Source organism: Peromyscus maniculatus, chromosome 6 (assembly GCF_049852395.1).
Source record: "Peromyscus maniculatus bairdii isolate BWxNUB_F1_BW_parent chromosome 6, HU_Pman_BW_mat_3.1, whole genome shotgun sequence".
Lineage (NCBI taxonomy): Eukaryota > Metazoa > Chordata > Mammalia > Rodentia > Cricetidae > Peromyscus > Peromyscus maniculatus.
Genome location: NC_134857.1, coordinates 96,550,541 through 96,573,904, shown reverse-complemented (window position 1 = coordinate 96,573,904; position 23,364 = coordinate 96,550,541). Strand labels below are relative to the sequence as shown.

Below are 23,364 nucleotides of genomic sequence, written 5' to 3'. Positions count from 1 at the left end.
ACAAAATACGCCCAAAGTCTAAATTTTGAACTGGATCAGAATGTAATGTATATTTCATACATTCGCATTTCAAAATACCATGCTTACCAAATTAAAACACACACACACACACACACACACACACACACACACACACACACACACTAAATGTAACTTCATTGTGTTTGAAACTCTACCATCTTTCCAATAAAACACTTAAAAAAGAAAAGAAAACATTTCTAGTATTTTTTTCCATGTAACCAGTGAGCAGTAATATGCCTGGACAGGTCATGTAACGCAGGTTTGTGGAATAAACTATTCCAAGGGCTGATTAACCCGACTTCATGTTTTGCTGATTTTCTATTCTGTTGTGTTCAGCATCTACCACCCCTTTGCTACTGTGTAAGCAGGAAAGTGACTCTCATAGTCACAGTAAATTGAGAAGAGGGCTTTTTTTAAACCACCAGCAGTTAAAATAGATTGGCCTTTGTGGTCACACCACTGACCTTTCCTGAGTTTACTTGACAGGCAGTGAAAACCCCTGACAAGTGCTCTGGTGAGGTAGTGTGTTCTGGCCATCGAATCACACAGCAGGCGTATTGCTAATAAATTATACTTCATCTAATTTTACCTTCATATACTATAGTATGCGCTGATCTATATAAAACCAACACCTACTTTGAAAAGCTAATCAAAATACCTTTAGTTCTAACTCTGGTTTTACGTTCTATTTCCCACCTACTTGCTGTTTATCGACCTGGCTGTTCAGATTTGAATAATTCAGGAGTCTCTATTGCTTTGAAAGGAGTAAGCAATCAATAATGACACGGTGAAAAGAAAAAGGACCATCCTCTTTTGTAATCAATTCTAAATCTTTCAACACTCTGAAGCCAAATGATGTAACTGCTTACTTTTGCATTATTCATAGAACCCAATTTCATATTTACGTTTACCAGTAAGTTAACTGTAAAACCTAGTGAGTTTGAGGCATTCACTCTCTTGGGATGAAGAGAGGGGCGGAAAGGCCAGAGTGTGCGTGTGCTGCTGCTGTTTGAGTCCCTCCCAAGAGGTTCAGTACTTGCTACACAGTAGCCTGTCCTGAGAAAGGTGCTGCTTGGGCTGGAGTGATGGCTTAGGGATTAAGAGCGCTGACTCTTCTTCTAGAGGACCCGAGTTCAATTCCCAGCACCCACGTGGCAGCTCACACCTGTCTGTAACTCCAGTTTCAGGGGACCTCAACACCCATGGCAAAAACACAAATGCACATAAAAATATATTTAAAAAAAAAAAAAAAGCAAGTTGCAGCTTTGGAACACTCAGTAAATGCTTAAGGTTAGCGTCATGCTGGCCGTAAATTTACCAGGGGTTTAACAGAGGGAAAGTAGGAGTTATTGTTTATTGAGTAGAGTTTCAGGTCTTTGGCTCTGCACTTGATAGAGTGCAATATTAAGCCAAACAGTGGAGGTGGGAATGGTTAAGGAGATAAGCCACAGAGGTCAGCAGCCACCCAGAGGACCAGATTTTACCTCCCACACACCATTTAGGAAGCTCTCTCCGTGCTTTTCTGATGGTGTTGTGATTAAAACACCCCCACAAAAACACCTCAGGGGAGCAAAGGGTTGATTCTAGTTCCCATCAGAGTCATCACACCTGGGAAATGGAGGCTGCAGGAAGTGGAATCGGCTAGTCACAGCCAGTCAAGAGCAGACAAAGAGAAGGAAGGAATGCATGTGTGCATTCAGCTCACTCTCTCCTTTTTTATACAGCCCAGGACCCAAACCGAAGAAATGGTGCCTCCCATTGAGGCTGGGTCTACCTCCACCCATTAGTATAATCACAACACAACACATACCCCGACAGACATCCCCACAGGTCAACCTACTTCAGACAATTCCTCATTGATATTTCTTTCCCGGGTGATTATAGGTTTTGTCAAGTTGACAGTTTAAAACCAACCATCCCGACCTACCACGGCCCCACTGAGCTGATTCCAGCACAGGCATATGAAATGGAGAAGACCTAGATGCACAGAGAGCTCTATGGTGAAACCAGGGTATCAGAGAAGGCTGAGGCACACAGTGGGCAGTCAACTTCATACTCTGCTGAAGCCAAGAGAGAATAATGAGGAAGTTATCAGCAGCAGACAGTAGCTTGTGCCAACTGTGTGGCCAGGAGCAGTGCTGCACAGGCATCTTCCTGCACGAAGCCCAGCACATTCATGTGTGTATGAGACTCTTCCGTGTGTGCCAGGCACCTTTCTGTGTGTATGTGTGTGTGTGTGTGTGTGGGGGAAGCATAGAAAGAGAGGAGCAATTATTTCAAAGAGGCAGAGATGAAGCGATCATTTAAGTATGATGAGAATTAGCTTCAAAGCAGATAATGCTCAAATGGCTTTTGTTTTCTGATCTGTAGCTGGAAAAAATAAAGGCAATCAGAAATTCGTGTATGTGTTCATATATATGCATACGGATACCAGCAGTCACCTCGGATGTCATTCCTTGGGAGCTTTCTGGATTTTTTTGTTTTGTTTTTTATTTTTTGTTTTTGTTTTTGGAGGTGGGGTGGTCTCCTTATGTAGCCTAGCTAGCTTGCCTGGAACTCACTATGTAGATCAGGCTAGCCTTGAACTCACCCAGATCTGCCCATCACCATGCCCAGCCTAGGATCATCTATTTTATGTTTTAAGGCAGAGACTTTCAATGTGACCTGGGACTCACTGATTAAACTTGGCTAGCTGGCCAGCAAGCCCTAGGGATCTTTTTATTTCTGTCTCCTTGGCACTGGAATTCTAAGCCTATACCACTGTGGTCTTCATGAGTATGTGGCAAGCTGTCTTCCAAACCTTAAGAGATGTTTTTAAGGATAAAATATACATCTCAAAGCTGCAGAGATGGCCCAGTAGTACTGGCTGACTGTACAAGCCGGAAGACCTGAGTTCCGGTCCCCAGCACCCTCATTAGAAATGAGATGAGGTCAGTCATATGCTTGTAATCCCAGTGCTGTAGGTGATAGAGACGGGATTTCAGGGCTTGCCGGCTGCCAGCCTAGCTCCAGTTTCAGTGAGAGACCCTGTCACCAGGGACTAAGTTAGATAGTGATAGAATAGAACACCGTGTGCACACACATCCAAACACAATCATTATAAAAATATACTACTGTGGTCGCTTGAATAAGAATGGCTCCCATAGGCTCATATATTTGAATACTTGTTCCTCAGGGAGTGGCTTTACCTGAGAGAGATTGTGTGGTCCTGTTGGAGTGGTGTGGCCTTGTGCCACTAGGGGACTTTGAGGGTTTCAGAAACCCAAGTCAGGCTCTCTCTTCCTGCTGCCTATGGATCCAGATGTAGAGCTCTCCACTACTTCTCCAGCATCATGTCTGCCTACATGCTGCCATGCTTCCTGCCATGATGACAATGGACTAAACCTCTGAAACTGTAAGCCAGTCCCAAATAAATGTTTCCTTTATGAGAGTTTTGCCACGGTCATGGTATCTCTTCACAGCAATAGAGCACTGACCAAGACAAACACACACACACACACACACACACACACACACACACACACACACACACAGAATAGAATATTAACTTATACCTAAGCAGTGTAAATAGTGTATAATTTTGCCATCGAGACAGTCCCTGTGTCAAGGCCTTTTGCAGAAATGGATACCGTTAAACAGACAGGCTACACAGAACATAGCAAAGGAGCTAGAAGAACACAAAACCTACCCATGGAAGGAAGAGGACAAGGCAGACGGACTTCCTGAAGGGGACATCCTGAGATGTCTGTCACGGAAAAGCCAGAATGTCTCTAGAATCGAGAAAACAAGCTCACTTTGACACAGCTATATATAAAGTCAAAGCATCCTCCCTCAGTTTATGAAGTATACTAACAGGTCACAGGGATCATGTCAGCATCCTCACACAAAGGGTTTACTGAACCAGAATCACCAGGAATGCAGCTGAAGTCACACTGTTCCCTTGTTCACTGGATGGCCTTAAGCAAGTTATTTAACCTTAAGGACTTCGTTTCCTCATGTGTCTTTCAATCAAGGTGACAACAATGTGTGTTTGGGGGTTTAGTTCATTCATACAGTGGACTTTGAAGAGGTGCCTCCTTCGTGCTTATTAAATAGTAACTGTCACTACTAGCTACAGGACACATGTTATTTTTCAAAACGTTTCATGTATTTTGTTTTTGCAGACCTTGGAAGGGCACTAATAGTTTAGGAACTAGGTAGGGCTCAAAGAGGTCATGTGACTTTCCCGGTATCTGAGGAAGCTGCTCTTTCCTAACTTTGCTTTGCAGAGGGAACTTCCGTAAACATCATCCAAGCTCCTCTTTGCTCTGTAATCCACTCTTCCCGGAAGGCAGAGTGACTCCTCTGGATGGTGCGGTTTTTGGAGGCAAACGATGACCCGGCTCCCTTCTGTGCTGCCCTCTGGGAATGAGCATGCTTTGAGCATGACTCCTCCAGCCGGGCTGTGCCTGGGCAGGAAGTCGGCCCAGCTCGGGGTAGTTTCAGCAAGCCCTTTTGACTGACAGATCTGAAGCCGCCTCCCCCACCAGGACGTGGCTGAATTCATGCCTGTTTAGTTTCAGTGTCAGACAGGGATCCGAAACTAAATAATGCTTCTTCCTTTTTTCCACCTTTTCTTTCCTTTTAACAAAGAGATTCCCTAGTGGTCTTCCATTCTATGGTTGCAAAATGTATCTTTTGGTAACAAAGTTTAAAACATAGAGCAAGCTGACTTAATAGTTGCGAGAGGAAGTCCATTCTTTCTGTCCTGGACAAAACCCAGGCTTTGCCTGGTCTCATGGCTGCCTAAAGACCATGTACGTCTACCTTTAAAGACCATGTACGTCTGTCTTAGAGGTTCTGGTGAGCTACAAACAGAGATGTCACAGCTTTTTAAGAAATTCTCTTTCAGAAGAATTTGTTCTTTTATCTTTCTTCACTCTGCTGCATGAGCTTGGCTATGATAGCCCCAGGCCCAGCAGACTTCTGCACAATTAAGATGAGGTTGACCCAGTAAATAGGAGGGCTATGAGGTGGGAGTCTGAGTTCTGGGTATTACAGAGGTGCTCCATCAGCATTGATCTCCTTACCTCTACCGCTATGTAAGACAGGAGTAAACTGATCTCTTATTTAAACTACTGCTATTTTTTTAATCTGAAATACAATATATCTGAAATATAGGTTAATCACTAATTCGGAGACATTAAAAACCAGTCCAAGGGTTGTTTGTCTCCAAAGTCCATTATCCTTCAACTGTGCACTTTCCATTTTGAAAATCACCTCTCAGCATAATATGCAGGTCCTCCAGTTTCTTAGACAGCAATCCCACTTCCTTTTCCTGGATTCCCCCTTCCTCTTTATTGGCTGTAGCTGGGTATTGCAAAAAAGAATAAAGCAGAATAAATCATCCATTTTAGAAAAAAATGAGTATCAAAATTTAAGAAAGTTTTATTTTTAAAAAATGACATATATTAATTAAAAAAGAAAAAAACATTGAAAATTATATAAAGCAAATAAGGCAGGCCATGCATTTTCAGATATAGATAGTCATAGAATTAGAACCTAATCATACCTAATGCTCTCATCTTAGTAAGGATTTCTATTGCTGTGAGGAAACACCATGACCAAAACAACTTGGGGAGGAAAGAGTTTATTTGGCTTACACTTTCACATCACTGTTCCTCATTGAAGGAAGTCAGAACAGGAAGTCAAACAGGGCAGGAACCTGGATGCAGGAGCTGATGCAGAGTGGAGCCATGGAGGGGTGCTGCTTACTGGTTTACTCCTTATGGCTTGCTCAGCCTGCTTTCTTACAGAACCCAGGACCAACTGTCTAGGGATGGCATCCACTATGGGCTGGGCCCTCAGCCCTCCCATATCTGTCACTAATTACAAAATCACCCTTCAGGCCTGCCTAAAGCCAGATATTACTGAGGCATTGTATCAAGCTTTCTTGTCAGACTATCTTTGGATTACCAGCTGGCAAATAAGGACCCAGAGACTTATTATTAATTATGAAAGCTTGGCCTTAGCTTAGGACTTTCCCCAACTAGCTCTTATAACTTAATTAACCCATTTTGGTGGGTTGTGGTTTTGTTTTTTTTTTTTTTTTTTTGGTTGTTGTTATTGCTTTTCTTTTCTTTTTTTTTTTTTCCAAGACAGGGTTTCTCTGTGTAAGCTTTGTCACCTTTTCCCGGAACTTACTCTTTAGCCCAGGTTGGCCTCGAACTCATAGAGATCCGCCTGCCTCTGTCTCTCTCATGCTGGGATTAAAGGCCTGCGCAACCACCGCCCGGCAACCCATATTTTTTAAATCTATGTTCTGCCACATGGCTCAGTTACCTCTTCTTAGTATAGCACATCTGACTTGCTCTGAGTCTGCTGGTGGAATTCCACACATAGATTCTTTCTCCTTTTCCTCTCTGTCCCCAGAAATCCTGCCTAGCTATTGGACATTCAGCTCCTTAGTAAACCAACCACAGTGTACAAATATTCCACAATAAGGCATTTTCTCAATCAAAGCTCTCTCCTTTCAAGTGACTAGAGTTTGTGTTAAGTTGACATAAAACTAGCCAGCACAGTCCCCTAAAACTGTTTCATCTCAAGAAATGTATGCACAGACCTGGACGGAGCCTCTTCTGACCACTGACGTCCCTCCCTCCCCAAACATCACTGTTGAGGAAATACCAGTATCCTTGCAAAGTAGCTGAGGTTATCTACTAGGAGGTCCTCAAGGACTTTCTCCTGACAGCTATAATATGACACTGCTATATATATATATATATATATATATATATATATATATATATATATATATATATATATATATATAAATCCTACAAGCATAGGACACCACAAATGTGACTAATGTTTGCTGGCATGCACATGTTGCTATGGTATTGTGGACTACAATCTTTGGCATCCCAAGAACTTCATGGATAGCACATTCCTGTGACTTCTCTCCTTAAAAAAAAAAAAAAAAAAACAAAAAAAAAACACGTTGTGTGACTTGTAAAACTACCCTTTGAGGCATATCCTACCACATCAGCTGTCATTTATCATTCTCTTCATTTCACAATATGAAACCTCCAAAGCTGAGCTGATTTCACAAATCTTGAAAATTTCTAGCAATTTCATCAGAATAACTCACTTCTAAAAAAAAAAAAATTACGTCCTCAATATACTTTACTTCTTTTATTTATTTGAGATTTGGGCACTACTGTGAGAGTTTTGCTGGACACGGGACAATGGGAAAGGCTAGTTTGGGCGGCCTGGAGAACACCAGTCAACAGAGCAGGGGCAGGGGTCAGCATAATGAGCTGGCCATAGGACAGTCGGATGAAATCGTACCAGATGAAAAGCCAGAGAACGTGGGTATGATCCTTATTTCAGATGGGAAGATTGGGGATCAGAAAACTTAGGTTGATCTATGTTAAAAAACAACAACAAACCCCTAAGAAACCCAACACACAGCAATAGAGTATGGTAGCTGGGTCATCTGCTCCTACCATTCAACTCTCCCCGTAAGAAGACCTGCTGTGTTGTTCAGCCTAGCTAGCAGCCTTGAACTAGGGGATTTTATGGTCATGCAACAGTTTGTAGTCTGTTCACAGAGGGCACTCTCTGGCTTCCACACTTCCTAAGAGCCCAGGAGGGGAGAGGCCTAAAAGAACACCAAATCTGTCCAAGGAAGAAGAACAGGACAGGCAGACTTCCTGAAGAGGAAATCCTGAGAGGACTGTTATTGGGAACTATGGAGGTCCAGCCCCTCGATAGTCCCCTCCCAGGGTCCGGAAAGTATCTACAAGCAGCTGATAATTAGCCTTTGATGAGAAGAAATCAATCTATGTACATGAAATTCCCTAGTCCATACATTTTATTATTCTGTCAGTTTTCTCTCTACAAGCTTATACTCCTCTCTCATTTTTAGCTCCTTTCTTGCCCAATTTCTCTTTACATTTATCTGTTGTCCCCTCCAGGTTCTATCTTAATTCCTTCATCTTAGTTCTGCCCCTTCTAGGTTCTCATCCATCTAGTTCTTTCCCATATCAGCTCCTCTCCCATCTCCTTCTCTCTGGTCTTGTTCTTCCCCATCTGGCTCTTCCTCATCTTCCATCTCGTTCCTCTAGTACTCTCTTCTAGCCCTTCAAATTAGGTCTTCCCCATCTCAGTTTGTTCCTCTCAAGTTCTTACCCATCTAGTCCTTCCATTCTATTTTCTCTTCCCCATCCTCCAGTGCCCTGAAAGTCCTGGTGTATATACACTTACAAGCAGTAATCCCTTGGCAGTCCAAAGCCAGGCTTCCGGGGTCAAATGGAGGGGTGATAAGAATCACATAGAGGGGAAATAACCATTAATTATCATTTGCAACCCCCAAGGGAAGTGACCAATGGGGAAATGAATTAACTAAAGGCTAAATTCGGGTAATATCTAAGAAGAGGGATTTTATGTGCTCAACTACAGTCTTAAACGTGATTAGTAGAAAATGTTAAGAATCTATAAATTGCTAGGTCAATGGGAGAAAATAAAACTGTCTTCTTTTTTCCTGTGGCTCCTATCTGTCCAAGCTATCTGCCGTTTTTTCTGCAGGGTGGGGGAAGGTGTGCTCAGTTGCTAGGCAACCTGTGTACAGGTAGATGCCTCTGGTGATAGTTAAAGGGAGATCTGGAACTAGTGGTAAGATTTGGAAAAGGAGGAAGTTAAGCTTAATTGGCACATCCGCCAGACCTTCTCAAACGGAAGGTCTGGACATTTAAGTCTGTTCTTAGAGAGTACGGAGGTATCTCTGATAAGGTACTTTCCTCCTTCTGGGGATGGACCTGGCCGGATGCTGCCAATGATGATAATTACAGGGAGGCTTGAACTGGGGTTCTGGCTGTGTGCTATCAGCGCACAAGGTTATCTAAATATTCCTTTAGTAGAGGGGAAATGGTGCCCAATAAATGATGAAAAACTACAACAGCGCACAAGAAACTCATAGCAGGAAACGGCTGATAATCAAAAGCCAAATATCACCAAGGCTCCTTGAGCCTCAGTTTGACCTCTGGAAGGCTCTTAGCTTCTTCCAGGTATTAGCTTTGTCATCATCGGCTGAAATCCTACTTTGTATATTTTTGCGGCTTGCAGCAGACTGTCCCAGAAGATCCAGAATGTCCTTACAAGCTAGAAAGCAAGTCTTTATAGATACCAAGCCACAGAAATAATGTCAGCATCCTCAGATAACGCTTGAAATCACATTCACTCCCTTTTTCATTAAGTGGCGTCAAACAAGTTAGTTAACCTTTTGGGGCCTCGGTTTCCTTACCTTTAAATCAACGGTAACAAAAATGAATGTTTGTCGTGATAAAAAAAAAAAAAAAAAAAAACTGATCAAAAGCAAGCTGGGGGAAGAAAGCGGTTATCTGGTTTACACTTCCTGGTCACAGTCCCTTATTGGGGGAAGTCAAAGCAGGAACTCAAGATAAGAACTGGAGGCAGTTTTAGTATATGTGCTGCCCAAGCGAGCGGTGGTGGTGCACGCCTTTAATCCCAGCACTCGGGAGGTAGAGCCAGGCGGATCTCTGAGTTCGAGGCCAGTGTGGTCTACGGAGCGAGATCCAGGACAGGCACCAAAGCTACACAGAGGAACCCTGTCGCGAGGGGGGTGGGGGTGGGGGGACTGGAGGCAGGACCAGAAAGAGAGACCGCGGAGAAGTGCAGCTTACTGGCTTGCTCCTCGTGGTTTGCTGAGCCTGTTTTCTTAGAGAACTCAGCACCATCTGCTCAGGGTCCACACTGCAATCAGAGAACAAGGAAATGCCCCCACAGACATGCCCACAGGCCAATCTGATGCAGGCAGCTCCTTAGTTGAGGTTCCCTCTTCCCAGTGACTAGCCCGTGACAAGTTAACATTAAAACCAACCATCACAGAGAACTTCACTCATTCCATGGACTTGGAAGAGTACCTGGTGCATCTCTTCCAGTATTGTAGCTGTTATTGACTAGTTACAGAACATAACACTATTTTCTGAAACATTTCAGGTATTTTATTATTATGGTGTGTGTGTGTGTGTGCGTGTGTGTGCGTGTGTGTGCGTGTGTGTGTGTGTGTGTGTGTGTGTGTGTTGCGGGGAGTCAATGACATTTTAGGAAATTAGGCTGCAGAGAAGTTAGATGACTTGCACAATGTCTTAAGAAATTGCTTTTTCCTTTAACGTGCATTTGCTTTACAGGGAGAACTTCCCCAAACATTGTCCCCGCCTATCTCTGCTCTTTAATGCATTGTTCCTGGAAGGGGGGGGGGATCGGTGATGACGTAACAGGGAGCCCCCTGATGTCATGACCATACAAGGCTCCAAGACCCAGACCCCCTCCAACCCCGCCGCGCCCACCTCTCGCGAGACCAGTGGTCTGCGCTAGCGGGACCGAGGGCTCCCGGAAGTGGGCGGGGAGGCAGGGCCACGCCCCCCCTGAGCCAGTGGGCGGCCGAGCCCAGTCGGAGCGTCCTCCGGCCGCGCGGGGCGGAGTCTCGGGCGGCCCCGGCCGGTCTCGGTCACCTGGCCTGGGTCCGAGCGTCCCTCCCCGTGCCCTTGACGGCGCCCTGCCCTCCCCGGCTGGGCTGCCGCTCGGCCCTGCGTTCCCGCTGTGCCCGGCTCCCGCTCCCGCCGCCGCACGTCTGTCCCGCTCGTAAGTGCCTGGAATGCATCCGGCTCTGGACGTGCATTCTTTCTATCTATAGCCGCTCTGTACATCGAATGCCGCCCCAGCTATTCCCGGGACAGCAACTGCTTCCTTCTCTAATCACCTCCCCGTTGGTGGCTTCAGACCCGAATTTGGGAACCGGGTGCTCTTCCACCTGTTCCCTGAGCAGCCTGATCCCCTGGAGGCTGCAGGGCCATTTGGAGATTTCAGGGCCCTTTGGCTCGGCACGGAGTTTTTGCCCCTGAACTCCAGGCTTTCCCATATGCGTTGCTTTTCTCTGAGAAGTCTTTAGCTTTTTGGTCTGTTCTGTTTTGACTGTAAGAATCTGTATTTTTGCTTCTGGCTTTGCTGTTCTGCTCCAAGAGAGAAGAAACTCTTCTCCCTTGTTGGATTTTACCGACTAGGTTTCATTTCTTTCTCATTGCTCTTCTAGGCTTTAAATCTATCTAGGACATGTAAGTGCCGCTGTCAACTCTGGAGAGTTTTAGCTCGTATTTTCTTTTTCCTAATTACCTATTGTTTTATAGGGCTAACTTATTCCGCTTTGGATTCCTTTTAATTCTACGGAAAGAGTTCAAATCCTCCGGCAGCCAAAATGGAGCACAGTAGACAGATTCGAATTTTACTACTGAACGACATGGAAAAGCTAGAGAAGACCCTCTACAGACTTGAACAAGGTCGGTCACAAGTCGTTTGATTAGCACTATTTTTTTAACTTAAAATTAGGGACTGGGGGTGTTGGGTATAGCTCAGTGGTAGAGGCTGAGATTAAATCCTCTGCGTGAACACACACACACACACACACACACACACACACACACACTCACTCACACTTAAAGTTAGATGAAATTTCCTGGATTTAGCTTGCTTTGTGCCAAGATACTGTGTTTCACATTAGTGGCAACTAATGAAGGCGTATGTTGTTTAAAAATGTATATGTCGTGTTAGGACAGTAATAGCTCAGTTCCTTTTGTTGCCAGCTACCACCTAATGCAGAAACACAGGGCACAGACAGTCACTCAGGGATAGAACCTTTGCCTAGTCTGCAAGAACTGGATTCAGTCCCGGGAGAGAAAGAAGTGGTAGAAACAACATATGCAATTAAAAGAATGAACATGCTTTTATATTTATAACACATTTATAATGGCATTTATTGTTATAACTTGTTAAATCATATATAGTTTAGGTTTGCATATAATCTGCAGTGTTGCTTTTTAGAGCACATGCTTTTCCTTTATTGAACTTAGTTAAGCATTGGTGAAACAGGGTACAGTGTAGTTCTATGTAGTATAATAGGTAAGTATAGTATAGCAGCTACTGCTTGCATTATCAGAAGTCTCTTAAGCAAGTAGAAGATAAAGCCAAATAAAAAGTAGGGAATCTGATTAGGTGATGTTGAAACATGTTTGAGCTATCGTTTAAAGAACTATATTGAGCTAGGGATATAGCTCAGTGGTAAAGTGCTTGCCTAATACAAGCAAGATCTTTGGGTTTGAACCCCAACGTGACCAAAAGATATAAATAAAAGTAAGATCAAAGATTAAATTGCAGTTCTAAAAGACAAGCTAACAGATAACTTTACTTTCAGTACTGAAAACATTCCACTTACATTTTATAAATATAACTTGTAAAATACAAGTAGAAAGTTTTTAATGTATCAAGACAAAAACCTCAGCTCTCCAGGGGATGTATTAAATGAACATTGATAAGCATCTGGGAGAGTTTCTTTAATTTTTAAAAGTTAGATTTTTGAAAACTTCAGCCATCTGCTGTGTTCCCTTGATGCTGAATGGCCCCCTTCTTCCAAATGTGTTTAGGGTTTTGGATCACCAGGTCCTGGCTTCAACTGTGGCTCTCCTGACTCTGCACTTTTCCTGGTTTTGACTTGTCCCCCTCCGCTACCTTCAGCCCTTCCCATCAGCTTGGTGTCTCTCATCAGGCTCTCTTCCTTCCGCATTTCCATCAGTTGCCGGTGTCTGCTGGGTTTCCCTCTTTTTCTGTGCTTCCACTGGCCAATGGTGATGCATTCCCACGGCCTCATCTCTTGCCTCTCTTTGAAACAAAGGCCTCGAGAGTCCCTTTCTTCTGGGAAGCTTTTGAATCAAGGATCATGACAAGAGTTGAGAAGCAAGCCTGCCTTTGCTCGGCTGCTAACAAACCAATGTCAGGCAAATTACTAATGTTAGGCACTAATATCCTTATAGAGATATGTTGCTCTCCTATGGCATTCAACTTTAAGACTGGAGATTAGCAACATGTAGTTTTGTAGTCATAGAGCCCTAAGTAGCAGCAAGGTATTTCTGCATAGCAGTCCACTCCCTGGAGTTTAGCTGTGCTCTGACACTGTTCTGTAGACTAGTCATGGGGTAGTTCTGTTAGTTTATACTTTCCTCTAACGTGTTCTAAATCACCCCTTTACCAAACCTCAGTGATGCCTCTGTCTTCCTGTTTTCCCAGGCTAGATTCTTAAGCATTCTTGATGATGTGTCCTCTTTAATTGGCAATCTCTCTTTAAAGTCTGTAATTCCTTTCTGACATCTCTCCCTGTGTGTCTCTTCCATCTAACCAAATGAGAGAGAGCCCAAGTCATCTTCTTACTCAGTCTCTTCCCTTTTCATTTATGGGTACCTCATCCTAAAATCCCCACCCAACTTCCAAGGCATTCTGAATGGCCGCACTTTCTCTTGCCAAAATTGAATCTCGCTGTGCCCTGCCTTGAGTGTCTGAATATTTATAGCTTTCCTGTTCTGTCCTGTTCCTTCCATCTCTAGTGGCCTTTCTCATGCCCACGCTCACATCTCTACTCCTGTCAGATCCCTCGCTATTTGCTGTCCCTTTTACATCATTCTGTGTGTTCACCTTTCAGTTATAATGCTGCTGCCTTAGTAAAGGCCTCCTCTAGTTTTTTGCTTCCTCCGTGGTTTGATCACCATCAGCTGAGTGCTGACATTGAAGCAGTGTCTGAAGCTTGGTGGTGGTATGGTACCCAAATAGAGACTGAACGTTGTCAGGCTGGGACAGCCTTACAGACTTAGGGCTGCATGCAACACTTGCTGAATGCTTGCCAACTGATTCTTAAACCCCAGTGCAAACGAGCCCAAACTGGAAGTTCAGCTAAGCTGCTCGAAGAGACAAACTAAAGGGTCTGTTAAGACTGATGTGCTTCACTCTGTAACACTAGATAAAGCCAGTAAGTCTGTCCATTTTTTCCTAATAATTCTAAGATAATATTATTTTAGAAGTCACTTTATAATGGGAAGGAAGTATTGAATAGAGAGAACAAAAAATAAAAACAAAGATCTTTTTAAAAAGATCCTATCTACCCTAACTACATGCTGAGGCACAGGCAAGTGGACCTCTGTGAGTTCTACGCTAGCCTGGCCTACATAGAGTTCCAGGCCGGCCATAGCTGCATGGTGAAATTCTGTCCCTCTCCTCCTTAAAGAATTGTAACTGGGCTGTGGAGATGGCTCAGTGGATAAAGTGCCTGCTGGACCATCCCAGGGAAGATCTCCAGCACTCACATACAAACTGAGTTTAGTGGCGTGCACCTGTAACCCCAGCACTGGGGGGACCGAGACAGGTGGATCTAGGGGCTTGCTGGCCAGCCAGTCTGACCAGTCAGTGAGCTCCACGTTCAGTGAGAGCCCCTTCTCAAAAGCTAAGGTCGTTGTGACTTGAGAGACAGCGCAGCAGTTGAGGACACTTGCTGTTCTTGCCCCCACATGGCCGCTCACAACCTCCTGGAACTCTAGTGCCAGGGTATCTGACACCCTCTTCCTGCTTCTGTGGGCACCAGACACACATGGTGCACATACATACATGTGGGCACTTATATACATATATATGTAAAATAAAAATCATCTTTAATTTTTTAAAAATCTTAAAAAAAAGGCAGAGAAGTATAAAGGAAGGCATCCAACATCAATCAATCACTTCCGCATGCACAATCACAGGTACACATGCCTGCACATACATTACACATAAAAAAATAAAGAAAGCAAATGAACAGACATACTAGATTAAAGATAAGAACTTAATGATATCAGAATTGGAAAGGGAGACAGAATAAGAAAAGTTGAAACTCATAGAAGTTGCTGACAAATATAAAGGAAAAAAAAAACCTGGTGATATTTGGTTTTTCATATTTGACTGGTCCCCAAACCCTTCTCTGTGTTTATTTTCTCATCCTAACAACCAGTTACAATTTCCAACACTGACATCTGTATAGTTTCTTCACATTCAAGTAAAAGTCCAAGTAATTATCTGTTCTAATTAAATTATAGTCTTTTCTATTTTCCTTGTCTCATTGTGTCAGAAAATGAACAAAATTAGTATTCCTTAAACCTGAAATTAACTCTTCCATCTTTTATATAGGTTGACCAGATTTACAATTCTTATGTTTATTTATTTATCATTATTACTCTGCGTGCTTGTGTGTGTGTGTGTGTGTGACATGTACAGGTGACTGCAGGGATACTCATGCCACTGAAAATGTGGAGGTCAGAGGACAGCAGTTTTTGGGAATTGGTTCTCACCTCCACATGAGGGAACTCGAGTTTGTCAACTTGGATGTCAAGCACTCTTACTGAGCCAACCTGTGAGCCCAACTGTTACTTGGTTGGTTTTTAATAAAATGTTCAGCTATGCATGGTGGTGCACACCTTTAATCCCAGCACTGGGGAGGCAGAGCCAGGTGGGTCTCTGAGTTCGAGGTCAGCGGGTCTATAGAGTTAAATTCCAGGACAGCTGGGGATTTAACCATGTCTCAGAAAAAAAAAAAAAAAAAGTAAGTAAGTAAGTAAATAAATAAATAAATAAATAAGCAATGTTCATTTACAAGGGTTTCCTTGTTTTAAAAAACGATTTATTTATTACTTATTTGATGTTTATATTTGCTTGCCGGCATGAGTTTATGTGCACTGTGTGCATTCAGTGCCCTCGGAGGCCAGCGGGTATTGGATCTCCTAGAACTGGAATTAGAGGCAGTTGTGATCTGCTTGATGCGGGTGCTAGAAACCGAGTCCAGATCCTCTGCAACAGCAATCGATGCTCTTAGCTGCTGAGTCACTTCTCCAGTCCCCAAAGGTTTCCTGATTGAAGCCATCAACCCAGCCCCTAATGGGGAATTTTTGTTTACAGTAGTAATTTAATCGCTTGTCTTCCTACTTAGCTGCTTACAGGAAGGCTGTGGCTGAGCCAAGCAAAGTGTTCTTAGTGTTAACATGAACAAGATAGCCACACCATGTACTGTTGTGACCTAAGCTAATTTTAGCAGAGGTATTTCACGTACTGTCGCAAACCTGTTCAGTGTCAGTGATTTGACTTAGCAGTTTAGAGTGGCTCTGTGCTTTGGGGATATTTACAAATCCTCTACTGGGATAAAGACAGAAAATCTTTGGGGAGTAGTTCAGTTTGGTAACATGTGAATTGGCATTGATACTTTCTGTTCGTTAGATGAATTAAAAACAAAAAAGACATTCTTGGAAAAGGTAGAGGCACTCAGTCCAATGAGCTGTGCCCTGAATTGCACCTTTATCTGAACTAGGTGGACAAGTTATATTGTGGCTTTGTGGTAGAGAGCTTATGTAGCATGCATGAGACCCCACAAAAAAGTAGATTAAAATTTAAAAATTAGAAATTTCTTTTTCCAAAATTTCGTAACAGGAGGAAAAATGACCATGGGCAACTCTTTTTACTTAGAAATTATCTAACCTAGCCAGGTATGGTACATGTGCCTTTAGTCCCAGCATTTAGGAGGCAGAGGCAAGTGGATCTCTGTTAAGTTCTAGGTCAGCCCTGGCCTACAGAGTAAGTAAAACATAGAGAAAGAAGGGGTGGGTAGGGAAGTTTGGGGGTGGGGGGACTGAGACTAACTTACTACTCTTTGAGATTTATTCTTTTTAGAACTGATGATCAGCCTTCCATCATGTGAAACTTAGAAATATCATCAGAAAAACAAAACAAAACAAAAAAACCACAAATAAACCTTTATTTGACTACATTTCAAGTAAATGTAAATAAGAGCTAATGGTTGGTTTTTGTTTTTGTTTTTGTTTTAATGAATCTGAAGGTTTGGAGCACACAGTTGGCAACTGTGAAAGCTTTAGAGCTTTCTGGCTACCCACTTCATGTTGTAACTAATCAGCTCTGCTGCTGCAGCAGGAAAGGTGCCATAGACAAGACATAAATGAATTGGTGTCCTTGTGTGCCAATAAAACTTTATTTGTAAAAACATTTTGGGTAAGATGCGGTTTCCCTTATTATTGCAATGTGTTCTGATGTTTTACTTTAGACAACCTTTTGTTATCACATTACTTTTTTACCAATACAAGTGAATACCTGCCACATTTGGAAAGTTTCTAATCTGTTTCTATGCTTCTAAACAAAGATTTCAGTTGGTTTTCCAGTTAGTGTGTAAATATAGACTAGCTTATTATTATTATTATTATTATTATTATTATTATTACTAGATTATTACAATAATCACTAGATGTCAAGAAAAACAGACATTTACTAGCCAGATTTCAGCAAAAGTCTACATAATAGGTGAATGGGATTCAAGGTGAAGGTCATGGTTTAGTATATATAACCACCAAGCACTCCTTTTTTATTTGTGTTTTGATACCTTTATATGTGTTTTTTCTTTAAATATTTGAGGCTGTTAAAACCAATTGTGAGAGTAAATGGAATTTGTAGTATTTAAATTACATTCTTACAAAATATTAAACTAAGAATTAAAAAATGAATGAACTCTGGGGGCTGGAGAGATGGCTGAAGTGAAAAGTGCTTCCTGCTCACACAGAAGACCCAACTCGTTCCCAGCACCCACCTTAGGTGGCTTACAACTGCCTGTAACTCCAGCTTCAGATACCTGGCCTCTGAGGACACCTGTACTCATATGTGCATATAGCCCCATACATATATACATACAGTAAAAATAGTTAGGGGCTGGAGAGGGGTCTCAGAGGTTAAGAGCGCTTGTTGCTCTTTCAGAAGACCCAGGTTCAATTCCCAGCACACACAGTTGTAGATAACCATCCATAATTCCAGTTCCAAGGGATCCAATGCCTTCTTCTGACCTCTGAGGGCACCCAAAATGCATATAATGCACATACATATATGCAGGTAAAATATATAAAATAAATGAATAAATTTAACTTTAAAATTATTAGATAATTAAAAATACATCTTTAAATAATAGTGAACTTTTAAAAAATAATTAATATTCAGTCATACTGTTTTCTTATTGGTTTCTGCTTTATATGTATGAATGTTTTGTCTGCATGTATGTATGCATACTTAGTGCATGCCTCGTCCCCATAGAAGCCAAAAGAGGGTTCTAGATCTTCTAGAACTGGAGTAGAGGATGATTATAAGCACCATGTTGGTATTGAGAACTGAAAATGGGTCTCTAGCCCCTTTACATTTATTTTGGTGTTTCATAATTTATATAGTCTATAAGAACAGTGTACATGTCTGCTACATATATATAAATATTTATATTTGAAGAATACTTCTTTTCTCTCTCAAGTTTGCTTGAGATAATCCATTGCTCCAGATATTGTTTGAGAGAGTTTAGGTGAATTTTAACCTTTGTACTACAGTTTCTCTGAGTCATTGTGTAATTACTAAAGCAATATTTGTATAAACTTAAAAGGCAAGTTGTTTAAATATCATCATTACCTCTGATATTTGTGCGTGTTCCAGATGTTACTACTTTTCCTGATGGTAAATTTAATTGTTCTTAGAAACATGTAGATATTTATAATTCTGAACATCACAATGTGTTCCTTTATTTATTGATTGAGATGGGTCTTGCTTTGTGATGGGACTTTGGTTTGTTTTGTTTTGTTCTATTCTTCTGATGGCATTTTTTAGCCCTGGCCTGCCTGGAACTTGCTACATTGACTACTGAATGCTGGGATCACAGGAAGAGAGAGAGAGAGAGAGAGAGAGAGAGAGAGAGAGAGAGAGAGAGAGAGAGAGAGAGAGAGAAAGAAAGAGAGAGAAAGAGAGAGCGCACTCACTCACAGAGCTTTTGTTTTGGTTTTGAGACAGGATCTTACTGTGTGGCACAGGGTAACTTTGAACTCCATATGTACCCAGGGTAGTCTTGAAGTTGTGATCTACTTGCCTCAGCCTCCTGAGTTCTAAGATTAAAGGGGTATGGTGTGTACCCCCACACACCGGCTATGTTTTAACATTTAGGCAGTTATTTTTAAATCTGTTATTAATACAACTTTAATTTTACAGTTATTTTCCCAATTGTAAAATTACAGGAATATAAAACCTATCAGAATAATTTGTAACCTGTTTGTTCACCCCATTTGTGCTGGTATTATTGTGTGGATTTTAGATTTGTCTGCATACTCTATGTGTCAGCCATACTTTTTTTCCAGAAAGATTTTTGAAAGATGCTGTTTGATAGCATGCTATCCATAGTAGAATTTCTTTCAAAAAGTGGGCATCGGCCTTCTCAAACCGTGTTGTTATCGACTGATTTACAGAATATCTAAATGCTTTGTTTTCCTGGCAACACCTGTGATGGAAGCTTTAGGGCATCAGAAGCAAAAGGGTCACGGCCCACTGGAGGCCAGCCGGATCCGTACAAGTAGTTCTTGGCCAGCCAGGACTGCAGAGTAAAACCAAACCAAAACAAGAATCAGTCATTAAACTTTTATCCTAAAATTGTAACAATTCAGTCATAGCTTCAGACACTACTTCCAATTCCGTATCTGACTTTCCTGCCAAAGTCTTTACCCCTCACAGCTGCCTGTGAAGAGGAACTCAGCTTCTTTCCATTGGTGTTATTTTTATTGTCACCCGTGAGTCACACATACTGTTAATGGCATCTAGAATCCAGCAGACATGTCACTACTGATGGCACTGGAGCCTTACAAACTATATTCCTTAAACAAAACATATGTGAAAGTCAGTTTTACTCCTTCATCCCCAGGCTGTAGATGTTATAGCATATTATATTAGCAAGCATGGCATTAATCTCATTTTATGTTTCCTCCAGTGCTCTTGGAGGGATGGCCTAGCTCATTGTCAATAGGCATTAATAGTTTAAAAGGACTCATTTTTCTGAGCTTAGATATCAAAAATGATCATAAAATATTCTGAAAAACCTTACCATAAACTGTCATCCAGGGCTTGTTCTCTTTATAGAGCCCAGGCAAAGTAGATGTAGTGCAGTCTGTAAAGCCCGAGCGTCACCAGCTGCACCCCCACTCTTGAGGACTCGACCCCTCCCTGAAGCTTTGGAGCTAGGCATAGCTGTCCAAAGCTGTGGAAGACATACATCAGAGACACTGTGCTCTGATGTAAGACTGTCTCAGCTACACTGAACATCTCTTGTTCAGTGACCACGTTTAGAAGTTACCTGAGCCAGATCTGCACCTACTACGTGGGCATTTGCTGTTTCAAGTTGGAATTTACAGCAGAGAGGTGACTCCTTTTCTTAAGCCTTCTGAGCCAGTTCCTACCGCCCTCCTTAGCTTCCCCATGCCCCTCAGCTGTCAGAATCGGAGCTAGGTAAGGCCTTGCTCTACAGGAGCCTTTGTGGCTGGGTGGGTTGTTCATGCAGACCACTAAAGCATGCCAGCAGTGCGCTTACACCAGGAAAGCACTTCTGATTTCCTTCAAGAACGTCTCTGTGCTTACAGCTTGACTAGCCATGTGCTGATCTTCACTGTGTCTCCACTCTCAACAAGCCTTCTTTGTGAAGATCGCTCATTTTTAGCTTGATTTAAAGTGACAAACAGGCAACTTTGCCTTTCTCTTGGTAGATTAAGGTTATTAATCATCCTTATGTCAGTGCTGTTATGTCTCAGGAAATAAGATGGCCTGGGGGAACGTTGAAGGATGGCGATTAGCTGTAGGAGCAGTGAGAGCAAGAACTTTAGCAAGTTCTCCATCTTAAGTGGGTGCAGTTCATAGTACCTCCAAACAAATTAGCATCTAAGGTCACTGATCCAGAACACCACATATAATACAAGGCATTTGAAATTGTGGCCTAAATGGGGCACAGAGACATATAAACATGCACTACTTTTTTTCAGAATATTTGTATGTATATGTGTGCATATGTGTATGCACGTCCACATGTGTGAAGGTGCACATGTATGTGCAGGTTTTTATGTTCATGTGAAGGCCATGGTTAATCTTGGGTGTTGTTCCTCAGGGTGGGATTGGCATTGCCAATAAGGCTAGGCTGGGTTGCCAGGGAGCCCCAGAAAGTCCTTTATCTCCATTGCCCCAGGGCCGGGATTACAGACAAACACTCCCAGGCCCCGATTTTTTTTTTTTTTTTTTAATTAATTTGCTGATTTTACATCCCGACCATAGTTTCCCCTCCCTCCTCTGTAGATGAATTTCTAAACGGTCTTGGTAAATAAAAAACACAGAGCCAGATGTATGGGTGAAAACCTGAGAGATCAGAGAAATAGGGAAAGCCACAGCTAACGACACCTCACCAACGCTGCAGCTTTCAAAGAGACCTACTCCTGTCTGCCCACACCTATATGCCTTTCTGTTCTGTTCTCTCATTCACTCTCTCAGCCCAGCTACATCACTTCCTCTTCTTGCCCAGCTCTGTCACTTCCTGTCTGTCTGTACAGACCTCCAGACCTCTATGATTGGTGCTGGGATTAAAGGTGTGTGTCACCATGCTTCGCTCTGTTCCCAGTGTGGCCTTGAACACACAGAGATCCAGACAGATCCCTGCCTGCCAAGTAATAGGATGTAAAAGGCATGTGCTACCATGTTTAATATCATGGCTGGCTTTTTTCTCTGATCTCCAGGCAAATTTTATTGGGAGACACAATTCATCACCACACTCCTCTCCTCCCAAACCCTCCCCCCTTTCTCGTTGCCTCCCACTCCAATCCATTCTTCTCCTCTGTTTCTGTTCAGAAAGGGGAAGGCCTCCCATGAGTGTCAACAAAGCATGACATTATCAAGTTGTAGTAAGACTAATAAGCACCTCCCCTTGTATTGAGGCTGGGAAAGGCAAAGCAGCATGAGGAACAGGTTCCCAAGAGCCAGCCAAAGAATTAGAAACAGCCCCCGCTCCCATCATTAGACGTCCCACAAGTAGACCAAGCTACACTACTGTCACATACATGCAGAGGGCAGAGGTCAGTCCCATGCAGGCTCCCTGGTTGTTGGGTCAGACTATGTGAGTTCCTAGGAGCCAGGTTAGTTGTTTCTGCGGGTTTTCTTGTGGTGTCCTTAACCCCTTTGGCTCCTACAATCCTTCCTCCCTGTCTTCAGCAGATTCCCTGAGCTCGGCCTAAATTTAAGCTGTGAGTTGCTGCCATGCCCAGCTTTTTATATCCTCATACCAGAATGATTGTGTGTGTGTGTGTGTGTGTGTGTGTGTGTGTTGTATGCATGTTCACAGGTGTGTGCGAGTAAACACATGTGTGAATGTGGAGGCAACCCCTCTCTCCCTTTTGAGATAATGTCTCTTACTGAATCTGGCTAGACTAGCTGGACAGTAAGCCACAGGGATCCTCCTAAATATTTTTCTTATTTATTTGATCTGTTACTGCTAATGGTGACCATCACTCTTTAAAAGGTGGGTGAACTGGCCCCAGGTACAGGCCCCTCCCACCAAGCCTGACAACCTGAATTCAGTACCTGGGACCCATGTGGATGTAGGAGAGAACTGATTCTTGCAGGTATTCTTCTGCCCTCCACTCTTATGCCATGGAACATACACATGCATGCACACACACACACACACACAGAACATATGAAATAAATAAGTAAAATTTGAAAAGAACGTCACACATAGCTGTTTTATTCACTATTATAGGGTAGATCTTTAATGTATAATTTTTATTAATTTTGTTGGATGCTTCATAAGTATTATAACTATTAGTATATTTTTCTTTTTTTGAGACAGGATCTCTATGTAGCCATGACTGTCCTGGAACTCACTATGTAGACCAATCTGGCCTGGAACTCACAGAGATCTGCCTGCTTCTGTCTTCCAAGGCATGCACCACCATACCTGACAGTATATTTATTCTCAGTAAGTAAATTTAAGCATTAAGAATTCTACTCTGCCAGGTAGTGGTGGTGCACACCTTTAATCCTAGCACTCAGGAGGCAGAGGCAGGCGGATCTCTGAGTTTGAGGCCAACATGGTCTACAGAGCGAGTTCCAGGACAGCCAGGGCTACACAAACAAACCCTGTCTCAAAAAAGAAAAAAAAAAAATTCTACTCATTAGAACTTTCTCCTTCCTACCTTCTTCTTGTTCTTGTCCATCATGAATTGACATACATCCATATATAAATTTTGTTTTTTTGAAACAAGGTCTCACATTGTTCAGGCTGCCCTTGATATTGCTATAGAGCCCAAAATGACCTTGAACACCTGATCTTCCTGCCTCACCCAAGGACTGGGATTACAAGCATGTGTCACCACAATCAGTTATATTTAAAACTTATATGTCCTGTGTATCTAATCAGCTTGATATAGTCATAAATCTCATCTTCTGATACTTATAAAGAAGTCCGAGCTGAACAAGAATGACACCAATAGATGTGCTAACATGGATGGGGAAGCTCTGGAGGCCTCAGCCCACACAGAGAACTAGGGGCACTGAGAAATGCTGAGAGCAGAGGAATAGTCTCCCCAGAGAAGAGCACACCAATTGGTTATCCAG

General features: G+C 42.6%; 1 protein-coding gene across 2 annotated transcripts in view; it reads left to right on the top strand.

Annotated features, from left to right (window-relative positions):
* Nucleotides 1-10,426: 10,426 nt before the first annotated feature.
* Nucleotides 10,427-23,364, top strand: part of Agl (amylo-alpha-1,6-glucosidase and 4-alpha-glucanotransferase) — a 66,518-nt gene continuing 53,580 nt past the window's right edge. Inside the window, exons 1-2 of one of the 2 annotated variants that reach the window (XM_006977832.4) lie at nucleotides 10,427-10,665; nucleotides 11,208-11,357. In XM_006977832.4, coding sequence (XP_006977894.1) covers nucleotides 11,276-11,357 — 82 coding nt within the window. In that variant the 5' untranslated portion in view covers nucleotides 10,427-10,665; nucleotides 11,208-11,275. Of the gene's footprint in view, nucleotides 10,666-10,999; nucleotides 11,136-11,207; nucleotides 11,358-23,364 lie in introns of those variants that run through there. The other variant, XM_006977831.4, reaches the window with a different exon arrangement.